The 22,348-nt window shown below is 49.8% G+C and overlaps 1 protein-coding gene across 2 annotated transcripts in view; it reads right to left on the reverse strand.

Annotated features, from left to right (window-relative positions):
- GFRA2 (GDNF family receptor alpha 2) overlaps positions 1-22,348 on the reverse strand; it is a 108,859-nt gene that overhangs the window by 49,243 nt on the left and 37,268 nt on the right. For both annotated transcript variants that reach the window (XM_061426945.1, XM_061426946.1), the window contains exon 4: positions 17,129-17,483. In XM_061426945.1, coding sequence (XP_061282929.1) covers positions 17,129-17,483 — 355 coding nt within the window. The remainder of the gene's footprint in view (positions 1-17,128; positions 17,484-22,348) is intronic.

A 22,348-nucleotide genomic window follows, 5' to 3' on the forward strand; every position in this document is an offset into this window, starting at 1 on the left:
CGGACTCAATGGACATGAACTTCAGCAAACTCCAGGAGATGGTGAAGGACAGGGAAGCTTGGGGTGCTGCAGTCTATGGGGTCGCAAAGAGTCAGTCACAACTGAGTGACTGAACAACAACAAATTATTTAAATGGACTTCCCTGGTGGCTCAGTGGTAAAGAACCCACATGCCAACGCAGGGGACACAGGTTCCATCCCTGGGTCAGGAACATCCCCTGAAGGAGGAAATGGCGACTCACTCCAGTATTCTTGCTTGGGAAATCCCGTGGACAGAGGAGCCTGGTGGGCTACAGTCCATAAGGTCGTATAGAATGGGACATGACTGAGCATGCAGGCACAATTCCTTTAAATAAGGAACCTCAGAGATGTTCCAGGTCCCAAGTCTGGGACCCCAGTGTCTGACATCCCTGTCCAGTCAGCCCTCCACCATGCCAAGCCACCTCTCAGGACAGGGTGCTGCCCAGACCTGACCTTTTGCCTGAGTCCTGTCCCTTCCTAGCTGCGTGACTGTGGGCAGGTAACTCTACCTCTCTCGCCCTCAGCTTCTTGATCTCTAGAATGAAATTGCGGGGAGTGGGGGAAAGAGCTTCAAGCCTATTGCCAGGTGGAATTATGGATCCCCCAGGCTCCACCTTCAGATACAAGGATATCGTGCTCTGTCCACAGCTGCCACCTCCTCAGACAGCACAACTTCCTCCCATCACAAATCAGGACGAGGCTCACTGCAGGCAGGGCAGGCCAGGCCCCAATCCGGCCAGCACCCCCGTCATACCTCACAACAGGGTCCCTGCAAGCCACACCTCCTTCAATCGGTGCAGGAGACGGGGTGCTCAGGCCAGTGGGTGGCAATCTCCAGAGTCCTCTCTCCGCATCTTGGGCCAGTGCAGGTGCTCTGGTGAGCTCTATCTGAGGCTCCCCTATGCCAACTCAACTTCCTTAAAGACACAGGTGCTAATTAAAACAACTAGAAAACAATGAGCCCAAAAAAGAAGGAGACAGAAGAGGTCGCCAAGAGGTGGCCAAAGTGGTTCCTCCTCCCTGGGCATCTGTGCATGAGTTTCCAGCAGGGGAAGGAGGAGGCAGGGGCCCCCAGACCTGTCTACCTGCCCAGATTTCTTCCCTGCACATTTTCCAGAAGGTAAAAGCCCACCTCTCCTGCTAGCACAGTTCCACACCTCCTTCCAATGGCAGCAGAGAGAGCTGGCCGCTTAATGACCTTGGCCGCTGCAGCCCTGAGTCTTCTGAGCTCACTGCTCACCACTTGGGAGCTACTATCTGTTGATTTCTTAGGGATTTCCAATCGTCTCTGCTGCAGCGAGGGGAGGATTAGCAAGTCGCAGGCAATGATCCTTGCTCGGTTACTTAAAACTCCCCCTGAGAAACAAACAGAAAAGCGAATGGAGAAAATATGCCACTGCCCCAGACCTTCCTCGCTTCCAGGCTCAGCCCGTCAACACTCTCCAGCCCTCTCCACTGTGGCTGCAGCTCTGATCTCCACATTAGCAGCCGGCTGATTTTTTTTAACAATGCCAATACACATACTGACTCCTAAAACCTTCCACTTCAGGCATCGCCTTCTGTCTTTGGCTGGATGCTTAAGAGGCCTCTGCCTTTTCCATTCTCAAATTGATGCCCTAGTACAGTCCTCATCCTGTGCACTGCCCTTAGAAGTTACAGGAAATGACTACCAGCTCCTGAACGGCCTGTCAGCAGAGAACAACCCAAACTCACAAATGGAAACTTCCCAGAAACACACCTACCCACCGAGAAGACCCCGGCTCAGCCCAGTCACCTGTCCTCCCCTGCTTCACAAGGAAGGCCTGAGTCCACGAGACAACAGCTCTCTGGTTGCCTAAGTGTCCCCTTCTGTCCCAGGGCCCAGAATGTCTGTCCCCTTCCACATGCCAAGCTCCAATCCAATTATGAGATTCTTACATGACAGAGCAAATGTCCACATGTAACCATAGCAAGTTCTGCGTGTCACCCACAGAGAAAAGGAGACTGCCACCAAAACCAGTAAACCTGGACAAGCCAACACATTAAACATTAATATAGCGGGGAAAAGCACTAATAAAACAGCACACACTACACAACATCACTGTTGTCAAAATGTGTGGATACCTAGTATTAAAGCCTGGAGGTACACATTCTCCTGAACGTACACTCATTTCAGGGTGATTTCAGGGTGCTGGACTTGCGGATGATGTCTACTTTCTTGAGTCGACCTTCCTGTCTTGGCAGAATTATGTTTTATGGCGAGCACATACAGCTTTTGTAATTAGCAAAAGCAGGAAAGTGAAGTTCATTTTGAAAACCAGGAGAAAAAGAAAAAGAGAAGGAAGAGAGGGAAGGGGAGGGGCAGGGAGGAGAAGGGAGCACAGGGGCCTCCTGGTTCATGCGATCCATTCCCTTCACTTGAACTTGAGAGACAAGAGATTCACAATCACACCAGCTCAGAAGGGACAAAAGTCCCAAACCTGACACTCATCTGAGGCCTGGCAAGGGGCCCCCAGCCTCTGCTCTGTACCTCTTAGGATGGGGCACATGTGCTTAGTCGCTCAGTCATGTCCGACTCTGTGACCCTATGGACTATGGCCTGCCAGGCTCCTCTGTCCATGGGATTTCCCAGGCAAGAATACTGGAGTGGGTTGCCATTCCCTTCTCCAGGGGATCTTCCTGACTCAGGTATAACCTAGCTCTCCTGCATTGCAGGCGGATTCTTTACCATGTGAGCCACCAGGGAAGCCCCTTAGAATGGGGAACTCCTACCTAACAAGATAACTCATTCCAGTTTCCAACAAGATCATAGAGTTAGTTATGGGCCGAGGTAGTTGCAATAATATTAGGATTTAGTATAACTCCTAAACCAGGACTCTTCACCTGCCTCTGTTTCTTCCTCTTATTGAGCAACAAGTTTGGAGTCTGCTGGAATTAGGAACTGACAGGTGGGAGGCTGGGAGGGGCTGCAGGAGTCCCTATCTTCCCAGTGTCTCCCCAGAACATTTCAGAGCTCTAGTTACACACACACACACACACACACTCCTCCCTCCACTGGCGCCTGTGCTCCGAGCAGGACATCGCTCTCTTCTGGGACATCCATGTCCAGTCTGGTTTCCCCTTCTGCCCCGTTCCGGAAGCTTCCTTCCCCCACAGCTGCAGGATCCCCACTCCACATAACCTAACATGGCTCTTCCAGCCACACGGCTCCCTTCCTCTGAACACCCACAGCAGGCAGTTTAATCCTTACAACACTTAATTAAGCAGGGCCTCCTCTTCATATTAAATGTTTCCACACGTGTGAGCCTTGTCTCCCCAAATGAGCTTACAAGCTCTTTGAAGGGACTAATGTTTACTGTGCGCCTCTGTGCTCAGAGGCTCTTCCTCACAGCTTTATTTCACTTAATCCCATAATCTCAATCTCAAGCCTCGACCTCTCTCCCAAACTCCCACATATACATTTCCACTTGCCTGTTCCAAAGGCTTCCCAACAAATAAGTTCAAAACCCCAACACCTTTCCTCTATGCCCAGACTGGGGCTTCCCTGGTGACTCAGACGATAAAGAATCTGTCTGCAATGCAGGGGACCCGGGTTCAATCCCTGAGTCGGGAAGATTCCCTGGAGAAGAGCATAGCAACCCACTCCAGTATTCTTGCCTGGAGAATCCAGGGACAGAGGAGCCTGGTAGGCTACAGTCCATGGGGTCACAAAGAGTCAGACCCGACTGAAGAGACTAACATTAACACTATGCCCAGACCTCCTGCTCCCATCTCTCAGGTAGTAATGACTTTGTCAGCCAGGCGGTCAACAGGTCAGAGACTGCAGTGTCCACCTGCCTCCTCCCACTCCCTCACTGTCCACATCCAGCTAGTTCTGGGAACCGGCCTCACCCCTCACACCCTCTGGCTTGGCACTCCTGATCTCAGGCCCCATCACAGTGGGCCCCTAGGACACCCCCGTCTCCAGCCCCTCTCTCCTCTGACCCATTGTGTGCCCAGCGGCCAAAGGGATCTTCTTTTCTAAAGCACTAACAGTACTGGGTCTCCTGCCTTAAACACATCGTGGCTCCTTGTTGTCTTCTAAGAAAATCAGACTTCTTGGCTAAATGCACAAAGGTTTTATAAGCTGATTCTCCCTTGCCTGCCCCTCCTTTTTGAGACACACATAACCCCCGAGAGAACCAGAAGGGCCACCTTCTAGAACAGGCCTGCTTGCTCCTCCTTCAAGCTCAGCTCGGACACCTCCTCCAAGCTGCCTTCCATGATGGCCCCTGCCAGCCTTGGGGGCTGGCCCTCCACCTCACAGCCCGCACAGCCCAAGGTTTAACTCAGCATCCTGGGTGCTGAGTACCTAGCAATGGAGCACCCCGGAAGTCCTGGGGAATAAGGGACCAAGCTTCCTCGCAGCTGTAACTGTCCTGATTTTTACAAGAAGCACAGAGGTTGTGTGATGTTAAAAAACCCAGTCAAGCTCTCACAACTGCCAAGGTAAGGATCTGAAGCCAGGGCTGCAACTCCAGCCCCTCTGAAGAACACATCCAGGGAGTCTTTTCTTAAGCACCCCCAGCCCAACAAAGGCCGAGTGATGGAGAATTCCCGTGCTCTGAAGGATCCTGCTGGACAAGTACAATGCATCCTGGGCCAGGTGCGAGCAGCTCTCCCCAAACTTCCCTCTCACTCCATATGAGTCAAACTTTATTTCTTGGGCTCCAAAATCAGTGCAAACAGTGACTGCAGCCATGAAATTAAAGACGCTAGCTCCTTGGGGAAAAAGTTATAACAAACCTAGACAGCACATTAAAAAGCAGAGATGTCACTTTGCTGACAAAGGTCCACACAGTCAAAGCTATGGTTTTTCCAGTAGTCCTGTATGGATATGAAAGCTGGACCATAAAGAAGGCTGAGCACCAAAGAATTGATGCTTTTGAACTGTGGTGTTGGAGAAGACTCTTGAGAGTCCCTTAGACAGCAAGGAGATCAAACCAGTAAATCCTAAAGGAAATCAACCCTGAGTATTCATTGGAAGGACTGATGCTGAAGCTGAAGCTCCAATCCTTTGGCCACCTGATGCAAAGAACTGACTCATTAGAAAAGACCCTGATGCTTGGAAAGACTGATGGCAGGAGGAGAAGGGGGTGACAAAGGATGAGATGGTTGGATGGCATCATCCACTCAGTGGACATGAGTTTGAGCAAATTCCAGGAGATAGTGAAGGACAGAGAAGCCTGGCGTGCTGCAGTCCATGGGGTCACAAAGAGTTGGACACAACTGAGTGACTGAACAAGAACAACCACTTGAGGATCTTACTGTTCTTTGGTGCTTAATTCAATGTCCTAGTTCTTCTCTAGGTGGGAGGGTGCTAATGGTGGTCGCTACGCTTACTCACCTCAGACACCCTGGGACAATGGAGCCATTTGTAGGTCTCTGGGTCTTCTAAGATATCCCCTGAAAGGGCCCTGAGGAGGACAGCTGGCCCCAGAATACCAGGCTAATCTTACTTAAAAAGAAGGAGGGCAGGATTTCTCACCTCTGCAGATACCACCCTGGGAAAGCAAAGACCACATCCTGGCTGGCCACAGGAGAAGTCGCAGCCCCAACCAGCACAGACAGGAGATCCGGCACAGGCAGCCTGGCAAACCTTTTAGGCACTCCTCGGGCTGTTCTAAGAATCCCTCGATGAAGAATGCTGAAGAAGCAAAGTTCCTCTTGGCAGCGCCAGAGTCATCTTCTCTAAGAGGGTGAGCCAGCTAGGTTGTTCAGAAGAGCCTGGCACTTAGAGAAAGGTCTCTTCCCACACTGTAAGGAGTCTTTCGGCTGTGGCTGGAGAAACTGAGCCCGTGGCCACGATTCTGATCAGGTTTCTTTCTTTCTTTCTTTCTTTCTTTCTTTCTTTGTGGCTATGCAGCTTGTGGGATTTTAGTTCCTGGGCCAGGGATCGAACCCAGGCCCTTGACAATGAAGGCACGGAGTCCTGACCATTGGACTGCCAGGGAATTCCCTCTGATCAGGTTTCTGTCATCATCACTGCATCAAAATTGCTGTTGAGGAGGTCACCAACATCCGCCACTTTCCCAAATCCAGTGGTCACCTGCCTCTCCTCACCTGATGCTATTGGCAGCATCTGGCACACCTGTCCACATCTTCTTTCTCAAAAATCTCCTTTGACTCCTGGTGTGCCATAACAACACCTGCAAACCCTTACCATGCACTTCCAGGAGGGCAGGCACATTCTTAGGGCCTCCTCTCATGCTAGCCTCTCCCTAGGAAAACCTACACAGTCCCCCGGCCTTAAACACCATAAATATGCCAATGACCCCCAGAACTTACAACATCAGTCAAGCTCCAGATAGGGCTGTCTCAAAGGCATCTCAAAATTCACATGCCTGGGATGGAACTCTCCCCCTCCAAGCCTTCGCCATTCCAGAAAGTGGCATCATTGCCCACCAGGTGGCTCAAGCCAGAAACCCGTGAGCTCTCCTTGAGCTCCTCTGTCTCCCTCACTCCCACATCAAGGTACATCATTTCCATCTCCAAAATATCTCAGATTTACCCACTTATCTCACTCTGCACAGCCACCCTCTGGCCTGGGCTGCTGTCATCTCTGATCTAGTGATACTTAAACAACCTCCTCTCTGGTCTCTCTGAGGTCATTCTTGCTGCCTCCCTTAATTCTCCACCCAGTAGCCAGAGTCATCACCCATTATCACACTTTAGATAATATTACTAGTTGACTTCAGAAGCTTCCTTCTTTTTATTTATTTATTTTTAATATTTGTTTATTCACTTGGCTGTACCAGGTCTTGGTTGCGGTTCACGGGATCCTCTATCTTCATTGTGGCACGCGGGATCTTCAGTGGCAGCATGCACACTCTTAGTTACAGCATATAGGACCTAGTTCTCTGACCAAGGATCAACCCAGGCCCCCTGCAGTGGGAGCGTGGAGTCTTAGTTACTGGACCACCAGGGAAGTCTCTAGATTTATTCTGAGTACACTTAGAAGAAAAAAAGCTTCTGGGGACCTCCCTGGGGGTCCAGTGGCTAAGACTCCACACCCCCAATGCAGGGGCCCCAGGTTCAGTCCCTGATCAGGGAACTAGATCCCACACGCTGCAACTAAGAGTTCACATGCCAAAACTGAAGAGTCCACGTGCTGCAAGTAAGACCCAGTGCAGCCAAATAAACGTTTTTTTAAAAAAAGAATAAATCCAGACTCCTTGCTCCAGGCTGGGATGGCCCCGTGCGACCTAGCCCTGCCTGTAGGTCTCTCCCTGGTTCCCTCAGCTCCAGCCACACGAGCCTCCTCTCACGGCCCCAGAAATGCCAAGTTTCTCCCCTCATCCAGTTCCTGCATGTGCTATTGCCTCTGTGTGAGATGTTCTTTCTCCCACCTGTCTTTCTTCTGGCTCCTCACTCTTCAGGTCTCAGCTTAAATGTCACCCCCGCAGATAAATGTTCCCTGACCGCTCTGCCCAAGAAGGTCCCCCCTTCTTCCCCCATTACATTCTATTTCTACATCCTGCTCATTTCAAAGATATTAATCATATACTTTGCTTGATTATCATATATACTGTATTGCTTGTTAATCATATGCATTGTTTGCTTGATTATTGTCTATCTCCTCCATCAGACTATAAGCTCCAAGGGGGTGTGGACCATCTCTATTGTGCTCTCCAGTATCTATATCCGGTGTCTAGCACAGTGCCTGGCACATAATAAATATCTGTTAAATAAATAAATAAATTTTATGTATGTATACATATATATAGTGGTACATTTATATATTCGAGCTTCCCAGGGGGCACTAGTGGTAAAGAACCTGCCTTCCAACGCAGGAGATGTAAGAGACACGGGTTTGATCCCTGAATCAGAAAGATCCCCTGAAGAAGGGAATGGCAACCCACTCCAGTATTCTTGCCTGGGAAATCCCACGGACATTAGAGGCCGGCAGGCTACAGTCCATGGGGTCACAAAGAGTTGGACACAACTGAAGTGACTGAGCACAGCTCGATATATTATATATAAGAATATTTTTAAAAGAGACCGAATTGGGAAGATAAAGTGTTAACAGAAAGCCACACGGTCAGTGCCACATGAAGGATGCAGACAAGTTCTAGGAAGCATCAGTGACAACAAGGTCGTACTGCATAGTGGAGGGAACTGTATTCACTGTCCTGTGCTAAACCACAATGGAAAAGACTAAGAAAAAGAATGTGTATGTATGTATCACTGAATCTCTTTGCTGTACAGCAGAAATGAACCCAACATTGCTAATCAACTAAACTTCAACAGAATTAAAACAATGTCTACATAAAAAAATAGAATGCATCAATGGAAGGAGAGGCCATGAGAGGGCTCAGAGAGATGAGAACCAAACAGACGCTGAATGAAGTATAAGTCTAGGGCTTTCCTGGTGGCTCAGATGGTTAAAAAAAAAAACTCTGGGGCAGCACAGGAGACCCAGGTTCAATCCACAGATCGGGAAGATCCCCTGGAAAAGGGAATGGCCACCCACTTCAGTATTCTTGCCTGGAGAATCCCCTGGACAGAGGAGCCTGGCAGGTTACAGTCCATGAGGTTACAAAGAGTTGGACACGAATGAACAACTAACACACACATACCAGGTGCTACAAACTGAATGCTTGTATCCCCCCAAAATTTATCTGTTAAACCTTAATTCCCCATGTGATGGTGTTTGGAGGTGGAGTCTTTGAAACACAATTAGATCATGAGGGTAGAGCACCATGACGGGACTAGCAGCCTCATGAAAAGAGGAAGAAACACCCAGTCCCTCTGGGCGAGCACCAGCCAAGGAAGAGCACATAAGAACACTACTCTGAAGAGGACCCTCACCAAGAGCCCAACTGTGCTGACACCCTCACCTGGGATTCCAGCCTCCAGAACTGTGAGAAAGAAAGCTGGGTAAACACTCTGGTCCATAGTATTTTGTTATAGCAGCCCCAGGGATAGAGACAGTAGCAAGGAAAAAGCCCACACCTCTATCCACTGGGTGGAAGCAGAAATATCAAGAAGCCCAGTGAACGAAGCAGCATCTGGGTAGCTGAGAGCATGCCCTGCCCCATCCACAACAGCCAATCATAGGTGACGCCTCTAGTGTGAACAAACCTGACTGACCTGTACTCTGATTCTCTCTGCATAAGCGGCATCCACTCACAGTGGGTCATTCCTCCTGCCAATCACCCAGGGATGAGCGGGTTCTCACTCAGAACTCCACCAGTGGTAGCCTCAGCTAGACAAGGGGTGCATCTCGTCTCTCTCGGGTGTGAGCTTTAGGGAGCCCAGGTGTCCAGACACCAGCCCAGATGGTAAAAGCTACAGGTGCTGTCTGTCCAGTCATTCTGACCTCCCTGTAGTGGCCAGAGCAAGAAGTCATGGAAACCCTATCTTGCAAACTAAATATCTAGGCTGCAGCTTCTCTCTGTGTTTGTTTTCCCAGAGCCTTTAGCAATGTTCCACATTCCAGCCCTGTGTCAATTTGCCACAGGAAATTCCAAGAGGAATACTCTGGGCACTCTTGGTCCAAAGATCAAGGGTGAGCAGGACCCCTAATGAGGCCAGAAGCAGAAGCCAGCATGGGATCCCCAAGGAGAAGATGGGTCTCACAGTCTCTGGCCAGACAAAGGATCCCAAGCCCCTCCCCAGCCACTGCAACCTTGCTGGTTGAGTCTTCTTCAGGAGGATGGTGACCTCTTTGTCCCATGGCACTCCTGGGCACAGCTCTGCTCCAAGGCCAGACGGACCTCTGAACAAGGTTCATCCGTCTGTGGCTCATCTGCCCCAAGAAACAGCTGCTCTCTGGGCCACCAGGGTAACCCAGGGATGGCTTGGTAGGGAGCAGAGCAGAACTGGGATTTCAAGAGAACCCGAGTGGAAATGCTACCATCTAGTTCACTGCGTGGCTCTATCCCCATTGCAGAGGCAGTCAGTCACATGTGTCCTGTCACTGGACTGTCAAGGGCCTCTACCTACTTCATTAACTCTCCAATCCCAACATGAAGCCTGGCCCAGAGTGGATGATCAACAAACAGCTATCAAATGAATAAAGGAGGGACTCCCCTGTTGGTCCAGTGGTTAGGAATCGACCACCCAATGCAAGGTACACGCGTTCCATCCCTGGTCAGGGAACTAAGATCCCACATGCCATGGGGCAACTGAGTCTGTGCGCCACAACTCCTGAAGCCCACGTGCCTGGGGCCTGTACTCCACAATAAGAGAAGCCATCACAATGAGAAGCCTGCCCACCACAATGAAGAGAAGGCCCCGTTCACTGCAATTAGAGTTAACATGCAGCAAAGAAGATCCAGCTCAGCCAAAAATAAATAAATAAATTTTTAAAATTTTTTAGAAAATGAATAAAGGAATGACCCCAGGACCCCCATTCCTCCTGCTACTGGTGAACCAGTGGTCCCAGGAATGACTAGCTGGGTTCTAGCAGATCTGCCCCGTCCACGATTCTGCCCCTTCCATGTCAGTGGCAGGCATCACTAATCAATCACAGCTCCCTTTGCTAGATTCATAATCCTCTAGGCAGCCAATCCAAGTTGGCCATCTGGAGATGGAAGAGGTTCTTAATTTGGGGGAGGTCAAGGAATCCTTTAAGAATCTAATGAAAGCAACAAGTTTCTCCCCAGAAAATACAAATAAAACTTTACATATGATTTTAAGATATTCAAGATTCTCTCCTTTTAAAGGAAAGGCTTGAAAGCCCTCCAACCACCTATGAAAATAACCATTTTGAGCTAACCTGCTGAAAACACCAGCCAACAGATTCTGTAGACTCCAAAAGGAGCTCAGGGACAGCCTCAGAGAGCCAAGAATCAAACCCAGACCTGCCCATCTACACTGCTTACAGATACCAGACACACTTCAAGCTAGGCAAGGGGGCAAGGGTCTTGCTGAAGGGGCACCTCCCCACTCCCTGCAGACAGCTGAGACAGGGGACCCCAACCCCTCCGCCTTCCCAGCAACCCTCTCGGACAAGGACAATGTCCACTGCATAAAGGAGCCCAGCTAGGGTAGCCCCAGGCTGAAAACTATTTATACACGTCCTCAGCATCCAGAGGTTAAATTACAGCTGGAGATGTGGCACAGGGCCAGCCCTGAGTTATTTATATCCATATCCTCTTGGCAGACCAAGAAGAACAGGGCATTCTAGGGGGCCTCTCTAAGAAAGACCTACAGGCACACAGTTTACAAGACAGCACAATCACAATCATCCTTCCCATAGCCCCGCAACCGCACCCTACACACACACACACACACACACACACACACACACACAGTCTGGACCATCCTTGCAATGACTGTAAACTGAGAAAGTAGAAACCAAAAGTTTGTTCTAAAAAGGAAGTAGGTCATGGCCACTGAAGGGCTGGGGTAAGGGAAATTAGCCAAATTCCGTTGAATCATTCCAGGAGATTCTCCAGGCTTTCCAGACTCCACATCAGAAACCTTTGAAAGGAAAAGCCTCTCCTGGTCCTAAGTCCACAGCACTCAATGCCCATGAGACATGAACCAGATGAAAGTAGAAGGCAGGGTTCCCAGGGTGAAACTTCAAGATGAGTTGGACCCATGGCTCAAGCAGGAAGCTTCCACTCTCAGAGGCTCCCTCCCTCTGACCCCAAGCTGATCCTGGCCCAAAGAGCAGGGGAAGGATTTAGAAATGCTTCCAACACCCTGGGGCCCCAGCAGGAAAATACCCTTGTTTAACCAAAGCTTCTTCAAGCCCTTCTGTTTAGTTCTTAGTGACAGTCATAAGACAGCACAGCAGAGTCTGTTAAATATCACACGGGATGCACAAGGCCTGCTGCTAGGGGCAGTGCACAGCACATCAATGGGCTTGCTTTAATGTCGTGCCAGGTGAAGGGAGTCTTGTAGAGCCCCCCACAGCAGTCCTGGGCCAAGATTCACTCAAACAAAAGCCTTGGCACAGCTGGGCCAAGTCCCAGAGCTGAAGGGTGAGGGGGGGCCGACAGGTCCAGTGAAGTGCAAACTGGGCATTAGAGCCCTAGAGTGTGGGGCATGTTCTAGCAGATGCCTGCCATGGCCGCATTCCCAAAGAGTCAGCCCAGAGAGGCTCTCCCATGACCCCCATCAAGGCCAGTTCCACCCGTTAAAGTAACCAGGAAAGAAAGACTTGAGGGTCCCCAGTTCTTGCTCCAAACACAATGGCACTGGGCTCTCCCTCTTTCACAGTCAAGATGCCCACCTGTGGTGCTCATCAGGTGGGCAGAAACCTGGAGGTCACCAAGGCCAGGAGGGAAGGGAGGACACAGTGGAGAACTGCCTGGTCTCCAGGGGTCCCTCCCCAGGCATTCCTCTCTCCCTGGGCTCATCACGGACCACAGAGGCAGGGTCCATGCGTCAGTAAGCCAAGCCTGCAAAAGCATGGAAAGAAGTCAGCTCCTCTCCTTCAAACCCGTCCTTCCACCCCATCTACCTTAATGAGGCATCTCTGGTCATTTCCTCTTGTACCAAGAGCTCACCTCTCTGGAAACATGACCTCAAGTGGAAGCACACGGGGAGAAGGCAGACAGGAAAGCCGTGTGATGGACTTAGACCCAAAGACTAGGAAGTGTCCTGGGAGAATGGGGAGCATCCTTGTTTGATCAGTGAAGAAGCCCAGGGCATAGGCAATGAAACAGTCACCCAGGACTTCTCAGGAGACCAGGGGTAGGGCAAGCACAGAAGGTAGGCTTCCCGGCTGCAGGGTCACCATGGCAACCTCGTCCACCCACCTCCCACACTGAGTCACAGGCAGAGCTCCCCAAGGATACGTGGCCACACTGCAACGGATCCCCAGGTCCTGCCAGACTCACCCTAAACTCAGGTTCTGCCTCCATCCCTGGTCCTCCCACTTGCAGGTGCGTGCTTAGTCGCTCAGTCGTGTCCGACTCTGCAACCCCATGAACTGTAGCCCACCAGGTTCCTCCGTCCACGGGATTCTCCAGGCAAGAGTACTGGAGTGGGGTGCCATTCTGTTCTCCAGGGGCTCTTCCCAACCCAGGGATTGAACCTGCATCTCCTGTGTCTCCTGCATTGCAGGCAGATTCTTTACCCGCTGAGCCATTGGAGTCCCACTTGCAGGACCACACTTTAAATCTGCCTGGGGATGGGAGCTGGGTGGGACCAGAGTTGTGGAAGATGCATTAGAAGAACACCCTGGTTCTAGACCAGAGGCTCACCCAGCCACATCTGGGAGTACCTGGAACTTCCTACACGGGACCCAACTCAGTAATCCAGATGCAGCATGTTCCCTGGGAGTCCCACGGTTGCCGTTGTCTAAACTTACAGCAGGATGCATGGCACTCGTAGGCTTGGCTCAGTGCCTCTCAGAAACTGTCAGCCCTCAGGTCCTGGGACACCTCATTCTTGATCCTCCGATAGTCTTGTTTAAACACCCTGCTCCATGCTCTCCCATCTCTTTAGGAGCTATGTGTATTGTGCTCCCTTGTTGTTCAGTCGCTCAGTCATGTCCGAACTCTGATCCCATGGACTATAGCACACCAGGCTTCCCTGTCCTTCACTATCTCCCAGAGTTTGCTCAAACTCATCTCCATTAAATCAATGTTGTAGTCCAATTATCTCATCTTCTGCTGCCCTCTTCTCCTTTTGCCTTCAATCTTTCCCAACATCAGGGTCTTTTCCTCCCTTGCTGCTACTGCTGCTAAGTCACTTCAGTCGTGTCCGACTCTGTGTGACCCCATAGATGGCAGCCCACCAGGCTCTGCTGTCCCTGGGATTCTCCAGGCAAGAACACTGGAGTGGGTTGCCATTTCCTTCTCCAATGATTGAAAGTGAAAAGTAAAAGTGAAGTCGCTCAGTTGTGTCTGACTCTTCACAACCCCATGGACTGAAGCCTACCAGGCTCCTCCTTCCATGGGATTTTCCAGGCAAGAGTACTGGAGTAGGTTGCCATTGCCTTCTCCCTTAAAACACCACTAATAAGAGGGATTGCCAGTGTTCCCAAGCTTGCTCTGCTCAGGACCCCAGAGAGACATCCACCTGAGGCTTGATGCCAGGCCCACTGCCCACAGCCCTGGTACACCTGGCCTTAGTCCCAATGCCCCAGCTTTTGGTCACTGATCCTGGACTCAGGCTTGGCCTCTAGCCCCTCCAGGCCCTCATCCATCCTGTCACCCACATACGCTGTGTGTCATGCAGCCTGACAAGGTCAGTGCAGCATTCAGGACAAGGAGAATCACGTCTCCACTCAATAATCAGTAGGTTCCTCCCATCACATTTTGGGAGTGATATCCCCATCAAGTCTTGACTTTCTCTCAGCTCTCAGGAAGCTGAGTCCCAGCCCAGGACCACCCCCCACCCCCACCCCCAGAGCACACATGTGCTGCCTTGGTGCCCGACTTCCTTTTCTGGGCACGAGTTTTCTACCTCTAATCATCCTCTTGTTGTGTTCATAGATTCATTTTGAAAGTGAAAGTCGTTCAGTCCTGTCCAATTCTTTACGACCCCATGGACTATATATAGTCTATGGAATTCTCCAGGCCAGAATACTGGAGTGGGTACCTTTCCCTTCTCCAGGGGATCTTCCCAACCCAGGGATCGAACCCAGGTCTCCTGCATTGCAGGCGGATTCTTTACCAACTGAGCCACAAGGGAAGGCCAAGAATACTGGAGTGGGTAGCCTCTCCCTTCTCCATCAGATCTGCCCAGCCCAGGAATCGAACTGGGGTCTCCTGCATTGCAGGCAGATTCTTTACCAACTGAGCTATCAGGGAAGCCCACCCCAATCGTTTTTGTAGGCAATAAGGTATGTTTCTTTAAGTAAGCAAGAGAAAAGCCCACCTTCTTCAGGCTTTTCCAGCTCCACAGGGATCAGTCCTTCTCCAAACTCCAGCTCATTTTCCAAACCAAGGCAGTGCCTCCCCTCAGCCACACAGGCCAGGAGCTCCCTTCCCTCTGTAGCCCTGTTCTCCCAGATCCCCGAAACAACCCCAATCCCATTCCTCTACTCCAGCTTCTTCATTGAGCTCCAGGACCATAGATTCAGATGCCCCCAAGACATCTTGGGCATGGCAATAGTCCATGCTGCACATTCAACATGCCTGTCGAATGGCTCCATTGCCCCCTAATTATCAAACGAGGAAACAGGCCACCACTCACGTATTCATTCAACTATGTTCACAGAGTGCTTGCCATGAGTCAGGCTCTATGTGCAGGACGAAGTGTGGAGTAAAGTGGAAGTGAAAATGAAAGTCGTTCAGTCCTGTCCGACTCTTTGCAATTCCATGGACTGTAGCCCACCAGGTTCCTCTGTCCATGGGATTCTCCAGGCAAGAATACTGAAGTGGGTAGCCTTTCCCTTCTCCAGGGGATCTTCCTAACTCGGGGATCGAACCCAGGTCTCCCACATTGCAGGTGTATTCTTTACCATCTGAGCCATCCCAAGTGTGGAGAAAATGAAAGAGAAATGGCATTGCCTCCAGGGAACTTTCCACCAGTCCCCAGGCCTGTCACACACTGATACACTTCTAATACTGATATGCTCATACACTTACACGCTGATACTGATTCATGGATACTGAACTGACACACTTCTCTCCATGCCCACAGCCCCTATCTTATCTGGGTGCCCACAGCACCCAGACCAGGGTGCTACTTTGGAGGAAAACACTGGAGATAGGGTCCAGCTCTGAAAACAAGGGAGCTATGCGACCTTGGGCAAGTTACCTCCTCTATTTGATCATTTGGCAGATAAGTATGATAAGAGAACCTTCCTCATAGCCTTGTTGCAAGAACTAATGAGATAAACTGTATAAAAGACTGCTGTCTGGGATGCAGTAAGCAGGCTCTGCTCATCTGCTTATCACAGTTGCTATCTCCCCAGCAGCCACACCTCTGACCTCCCCTCCCCAGGACCCAGCTCCACGTGCACCCACCACCTACAGGGACCCATAACCCCAGGCTCTCTCCTACCCGCCAGCCTTCGCATACACTTTTCCCACATACAAGTAACACAAGATATAATCTGAAAAAGATGTTTCATCCATACGTCCATTTAACAGCTGCCCTCCACAAGAAGTGGGCTCACTGTGTGTTCCTTGTATTTGCATGCCAGACTCGCTCCCTGGCTTTCTCATTCTCATGTTCCAAGGTTCAGCTTAAGGTCCTGTCCTCTGTATCCCCAGGCTGAGGCAAGGCCCTCCCCGTACACACCTGCATCCGGGAGCCCACAGCTCTCAGCCCACGGCACTGGGATCCCTGCTCCCCTCCTCTGTCACCCTTCTGGATTGGGTGCTACTCAAAGAGCATTGTGTTCACCTCTGCTTGCCCATGCTTTAGAACCACTCACTGGATGCCACAGAGGCTCAATATATATGTTAATAACAAACAGGAAAAACAGGAGAATTATGGACACACATTTCAATTCGTTTTAACAAAACAAACCTTCCAAATAATTAGATACTCATTAAGCAATTACTTATGCCAAACTCTGCGCTAAGCTTTAACACACATGTCATCTAATCTTCATAATAATGCTGTGATGTGGGTGCTTTATTCCCATTTCATGAGTAAAGGAATGGAGACTCAGGACATTTGAAAAACAGGCTCCAAGCCACACAGCTAGTGAGTGGAAAAGTCAGGACTCAGACCCAGGACCATCAGATGCTCCACACTCCATCCAACATTTGCTGAGCTCAGCTCTAAGTGTGAAGGAGCTGCCTCTGGGATGTGCAAAAGCCCTTCCCTGATGGTCAGAGGACCTCACTGGGATAATGGGATAATGGCTGGGGCTTCCTTAAAGGAGGAAAGGTGGACTTAAAGTCACTGAAGGTCCTCTCTTACTCCAGGTTCTAGGGTCTCTGATTTTAAATTAGGAGCTCCTACAGTGGTTCATCTTGGTCACCCCACAGCGCTTAGCATGAAGCTGGGCACACAGCACAATAAATCTGTACTGAATAAAGGAATGCACAGATGAATGGATGAATGAATGAATGGATGGATGGATGGATGGATGGATGACAATACATTTTGCACATATCCCAGTCACCCTCTTTGTTCAGCTCAGGATGGTAGCCCAGCAGACACCGGAACACAGAGCGGGCAGAGAGCCCCCTACCGGCTCCCCGCGGAGCTGCAGCAGCCCCTACCTGCACAGGTGGTCTGTCCGGCACAGGCTGCGGAGGTCCAGGCAGTTGGGCTTCTCCTTGTCCTCGTAGGAGCAGCTGGGCAGGATGGTCTGGCGGCGGCGCTCGGCGCACGCCTGGTCCTGACAGGAGCAGAAGAGCATGCGGTAGGTGTATTCGCTGGGTACGCGGTCAAAGAACTGGCGCAGGGCCTTGTGGCACTTGCGGCGGTTGCAGCGCTCAGTGGGCGAGATCTCACGGTTGCAGATGGAGATGTAGGAGGAGCGCAGCTTCTTGCAGTTATCGTTCAGGTTACAGGCCTTGGCGGCATCCAGGCAGTGGTTGCTCTTGGTGCTGACCGCCGGGTCTGCCCCTGTCCCTGGAGGGAAGGAAGGGGGCAGTCAGCCCACGATGGGGACAGCCCCCAGTCATTGTGCTCTCTGCCTTGGCTTCCTCATCTGTTAGATGGAGATTATTTAGCAGCCCTCCTGCCTAAGGCTGTGATTAAGATCAAGTGAGTTAACATGTGGGTCCACAGAGTAAGCCGTATGTATGGTGTGCTTTTAGGATGACAACTGTTAATCCAAAGCCTTATTTAAAATTTATTTCAATAACAGTATGAAGTTTCCTTAAAAAAACTAAAAATAGAACTACCATATGATCCAGCAATCCCACTCCTGGGCATATAACCAGAAAAGATTATATCTAATTCAAAAAGATATATGCACCCCAATGTTCAAAGCAGCACTATTTACAATAACCAAGTGTCCACAGGCAGAATGAATGGATAAATAAGATGTGGTGTATATATACAATGGAATACTACTCAGTAGTAAAAATGAAAGAAATTATGCCATTTACAGCAACATGATGGACCTAGAGATTATCATACTAAGTGATGCAAGTCAGACAGAGAAAGACAAATATTATATGATATCACCTATATGTGGAATCTAAAAATAATACAAATGAATCTATATACAAGACAGAAACAGACTCACAGAAGACAAATTTATGGTTACCAGAGGGGAAAGGGGAGAGGGAGATAAATTAGGAGTATAGGATTAACAGATACAAACTACTATACTTAGAACAGATAAGCAACAAGGATTTACTGTGTAGCACAGGGAACTATATTCAACATTTTGTAATAACCCATACTCGAAAATAATTTGAAAAATATATATGTATATAACTGAATCACTTTGCTATACACCTGAAACTAACACAATATTGTGAATCAACTATACTTTGATTTTTTAAAAAAAATCACAAGACAAAAAAAGCAAGCAACTGGGTGTTCATGGCTCTGTTCATGAAAGTTGGAAATGGGGAAACAAAGGGACTGGCTCAAGAGCACAAAACAGGATGGCAGCTGATGCAAGATGGGTCCCTGGGCACCCAACAGCCACACACGTGAACAGGGCTTCTGATCAGGGGCACTGCCAGCCCTTAGGAAGTTCCCACTCTAGGATCTTCAGTAGCCAGGGTACAAACAGAACAACTATCACCATCCTCATCCCCACCACTGTCACCACTGAAACTGTCCCCACACATTCCAAAAGGCCCCATGGTGTGGGGGTGCCACTGTGCCCAGTTTGTGCCGAGAGCACTGAAAGCAAGCACTGGACTCGAGCTCGGCAGTGTAAGGAGAAGGCTGAAGGCCAGCCTTGGACTCCAGCAGGGCTGAGCCCTCATCAAGCAAAGTGCGGATGTGCTGAATGCTGGGACCTTAGCGTTAGAGCCATGGCTTTGAGCTTTGTGCCCCTGTCTGCAGAGCAAAACATCTTGGGCACAAAGCTGTAATCCCGTAAATCGTCAGGCTCCTTCTGTGGTGTCCACTCCACCCCCCAAGTCTCAGTTGTTCTGAGAGGAACACACAGCAGAGGGACCCACCACCACCACCCACAGAGTGTCTCTTGTCCATCCTGATGACAGAGCAGAGAAGCAGGAGTTCAGTCTGCAGGCGCCTCTCACCCTCCATGACATGCTAGTGAGAACTGAATGGAATCTTCAAGCACACTTCAAGCACCAAACCTGAGCAGGAGCCCAGATCCAGCCAGCACCGCGGTACACCACAGACAGCCACCGGCTCAGGATGAAAAGCCATAGGTTTTCATTCATTCCTCATCCACCCAAAAAATGCTTTTCAGTATTTCTGTCTGCTCAATGCCCCACCCCCACAAGGGTAGGAAGGCCTACGGGGACGCCACACCCACCCTCCCATGGCACTTCCAGCCCAGGTCCTAGTGTTCTGATCACTCGATCATTAAAGATCAAGTCCCACCTATGCACAGCCCTCTACCTTCGAGGTGTTGGGCTGGACATGGAAGTGTGAGATGAGGATCCTCTCAAAGACCTCACAAATCTAGCTGGGAAACCAACAGAGTAATTAAGACTGGACATTCTAAAACTGAGGCATCTGCATTGATCCCTGGTCCTGATACTTGTCACTGGGTGGTCTTGAGCAAGTGACCAGGCCTTCCTTTACTCGGTCTCCTTGTCTGGAAAACAGTACCTACCTCATCGCGCTGCTGTGAGTATGATCAGCTCATTTCTCTCTCTCTTGTGATAATTTTGCCCTGTTACTACATCTTCTCCATCAGGTAATACACTGAACATCTTTAAGGGAAAAAAGGAAATTGTGATCACATACCCCCTACTAAAGGGGTTCCCCTGGTGGCTCAGTTGGTAAAGAATCTGCTTGCAATGCAGGAGATCCGGGTTTGATCCCTGGGTCGGGAAAATCCCCTGGAGAAGGGAATGGCAACCCACTCCAGTATTCTGGCCAGGAGGATTCCATGGACTATCCACAGGATCACAAAGAGCTGAACACAACTTTCACTGCACTTCACCTATCTTTCTCCTCCTCTTTAAACAAAACCCCTCAAACAAGTCATCTGTACCAGTGGTCACCTTCTCCCCTCCCGTCCTCTCCTAGACCCACCGCAGCCTGGGGTTTCCCTTCTCACTTGGCAGTGATCAGAGACCCTAGGGCTTCCTCCCGCTCTGCCCGCCGGCACACTGGATACAGCTGGTGGCTCCTCCAGCCCCCTTCCCTCACGCCTTCGTGCTGCCTCCCTGAGCTCTCCTTCCAGGCCTGCTTCGCTGCTTCCACCTTCTCCACCAGGGCTCAGGCCCCTCTTCTCTATATGCACCCACTCCCCTGGGCCTTCACTCACGCTCAGCCCTAAACACCATCAGTACGCTGTCAACTCCCAAATTTATACCTCCAGCCAGGTCAGAGACCTCCACTCTGAACCCCAGATCAAGACGTCCAACTGCCTGCCCATCAGCTCCACCTGGAAGGCTGACACCCGCATCTCAAGCCACACTCCACATGCTCCTCCAGGGGCATCCCCACCCCCAGTCTTCCTCAACCCTCCAAAAAACAAGCCCAGGCTTCCACTAGCTCAGGCCAAAAATCTTTGCCCTTCCTAAACTCCTCTCTCATCCACATCAGAAAGACCTGGTAGGTTATACCCAGAATCCAGTCACCCTCACCACCACCACCTTGGTCCTGACCATTGTCACTGCGTACTGGTAAGGGCCTCCTTTCCAGTCTCCCTGCTCTGTCCTTTCACCCCCACCCCCTGCCCACCCCCAGAAGTCTTCTCTGATCACAGTTGGAGCAAACCTTCTAGAACCTAAGGCAAAGATAATGCTCCCAGGCCCCAAAGCTTCCAGTGGCAGCCCCATCTCATTCACAGGCCTCTCCATCCATGCCGTCCAATATGGTGGGCGCTCCTGAACATGGTCACTGAACAGGAAGTGAAGCTAGCCCGAAATGAGATGTGCACACCAGATTTTGAAATCATAATAAGAAAAAATAATATAGCATTTCATTTCAAATCACATTTTCCTTGATTATATGTTGAAGCAGTAATATTTGGGATATAGTGTGTTAAATAAAAATATCATTAATTTCACTTGCTTCTTTTTAAGTTTTTAATGGAGCTGGGAGAAATTTCAGAATTGGTGGGGGAGGGATAAATTGGGAGACTGGGATTGCCTTATACACACTACTATATGTAACCATATATAAAATAGATAACTAATAAGGACCTACTGTGTAGCACAGGGAACTCTACTCAGTACTCTGTTATGGTTTATATGGGGAAAGAATCTACAAAGGAGTGGATACATGATGTATATATAATTCATTCACTTCGCTGAACTCTTGAAACCAACAACCTTATAAGTTGTTAATTATACTATATGCCAACAAAATTTTTTTAAAGAAAGAAATGTGAAGGGCACATGTGACTCACACATACTTCTGTTAGCCAGGGCTGCCATATATGACCTCACTTCACACTCACTTCCCCTGCACTTACTCCCTTCCAACCATACTCGCCTAATTGCTCTTGCTGGGATGTGCCACTCGTGACCTGACCTCAGAGCCTTTACACTTGCTGTGTTCTGCCTAGAATGCTCTCCCCCACCCCTATGACCACACAGTTCCTTTCCTCACTCCTTTCAGGTCTCTGCTCAAATGTTACCTTATCTGTGAGTCCTCCCTGACCATCCTGTACATAATAACAAGTCCCTCCCCTCACCCTCTATTCCAATCTCTTCCGCAGACCACTCATCACCATCTGCCACAGTATATACTTATTTATTCATCTGTATTTTTCAACTAAATACAAGCTCCATGAAAGCAGGGGGTGTGTCAGTTACACTCATTGGTGTATCCATGGTTGCCAGTGTCTGGTACATAGTGAAGGCTGAATCCGTGTGTGGTGGGTAAAAGAATAAATGTATTTAGAACAGTATCTATAGATCATAATGAGCTTCCCTCATGATGATGGCTCAGTTGATAAGGAAGCTGCCTGCAATGCAGGAGACCCAGGTTTGATCCTTGGGTAGGGAAGATCCCCTAGAGAAGGGAATGGCAACTCACTCCAGTATTCTTGCTGGAGAGTTCCATGGACAAAGGAGCCATGGGGTCGCACAGAGTCGGACGTGACTGAGTGACCAACACTTTCTTTCCTTTCACTCGTTCATAATAAATGTTCAAAACATGTTGGCTAATAATATTAAGGAAGCCAAAAGTGACACAGGACCAGGATATCAGTCAGTACAGGACCACGTCCAAACATCAACGTGGAGGGACTTCCCTGGAAGTCCAGCGGTCGAGACTTCACCTTCCAATGCAGAGGGTGCGGGTTTGATCCCCGGTCATGGAGCCAAGATCCCACATGCCTCATGGCCAAAACTTGCCCCACGACTTTAAAATTGGTC

This window comes from Bos javanicus, chromosome 8, assembly GCF_032452875.1.
Source record: "Bos javanicus breed banteng chromosome 8, ARS-OSU_banteng_1.0, whole genome shotgun sequence".
Taxonomy (NCBI): Eukaryota; Metazoa; Chordata; class Mammalia; order Artiodactyla; family Bovidae; genus Bos; species Bos javanicus.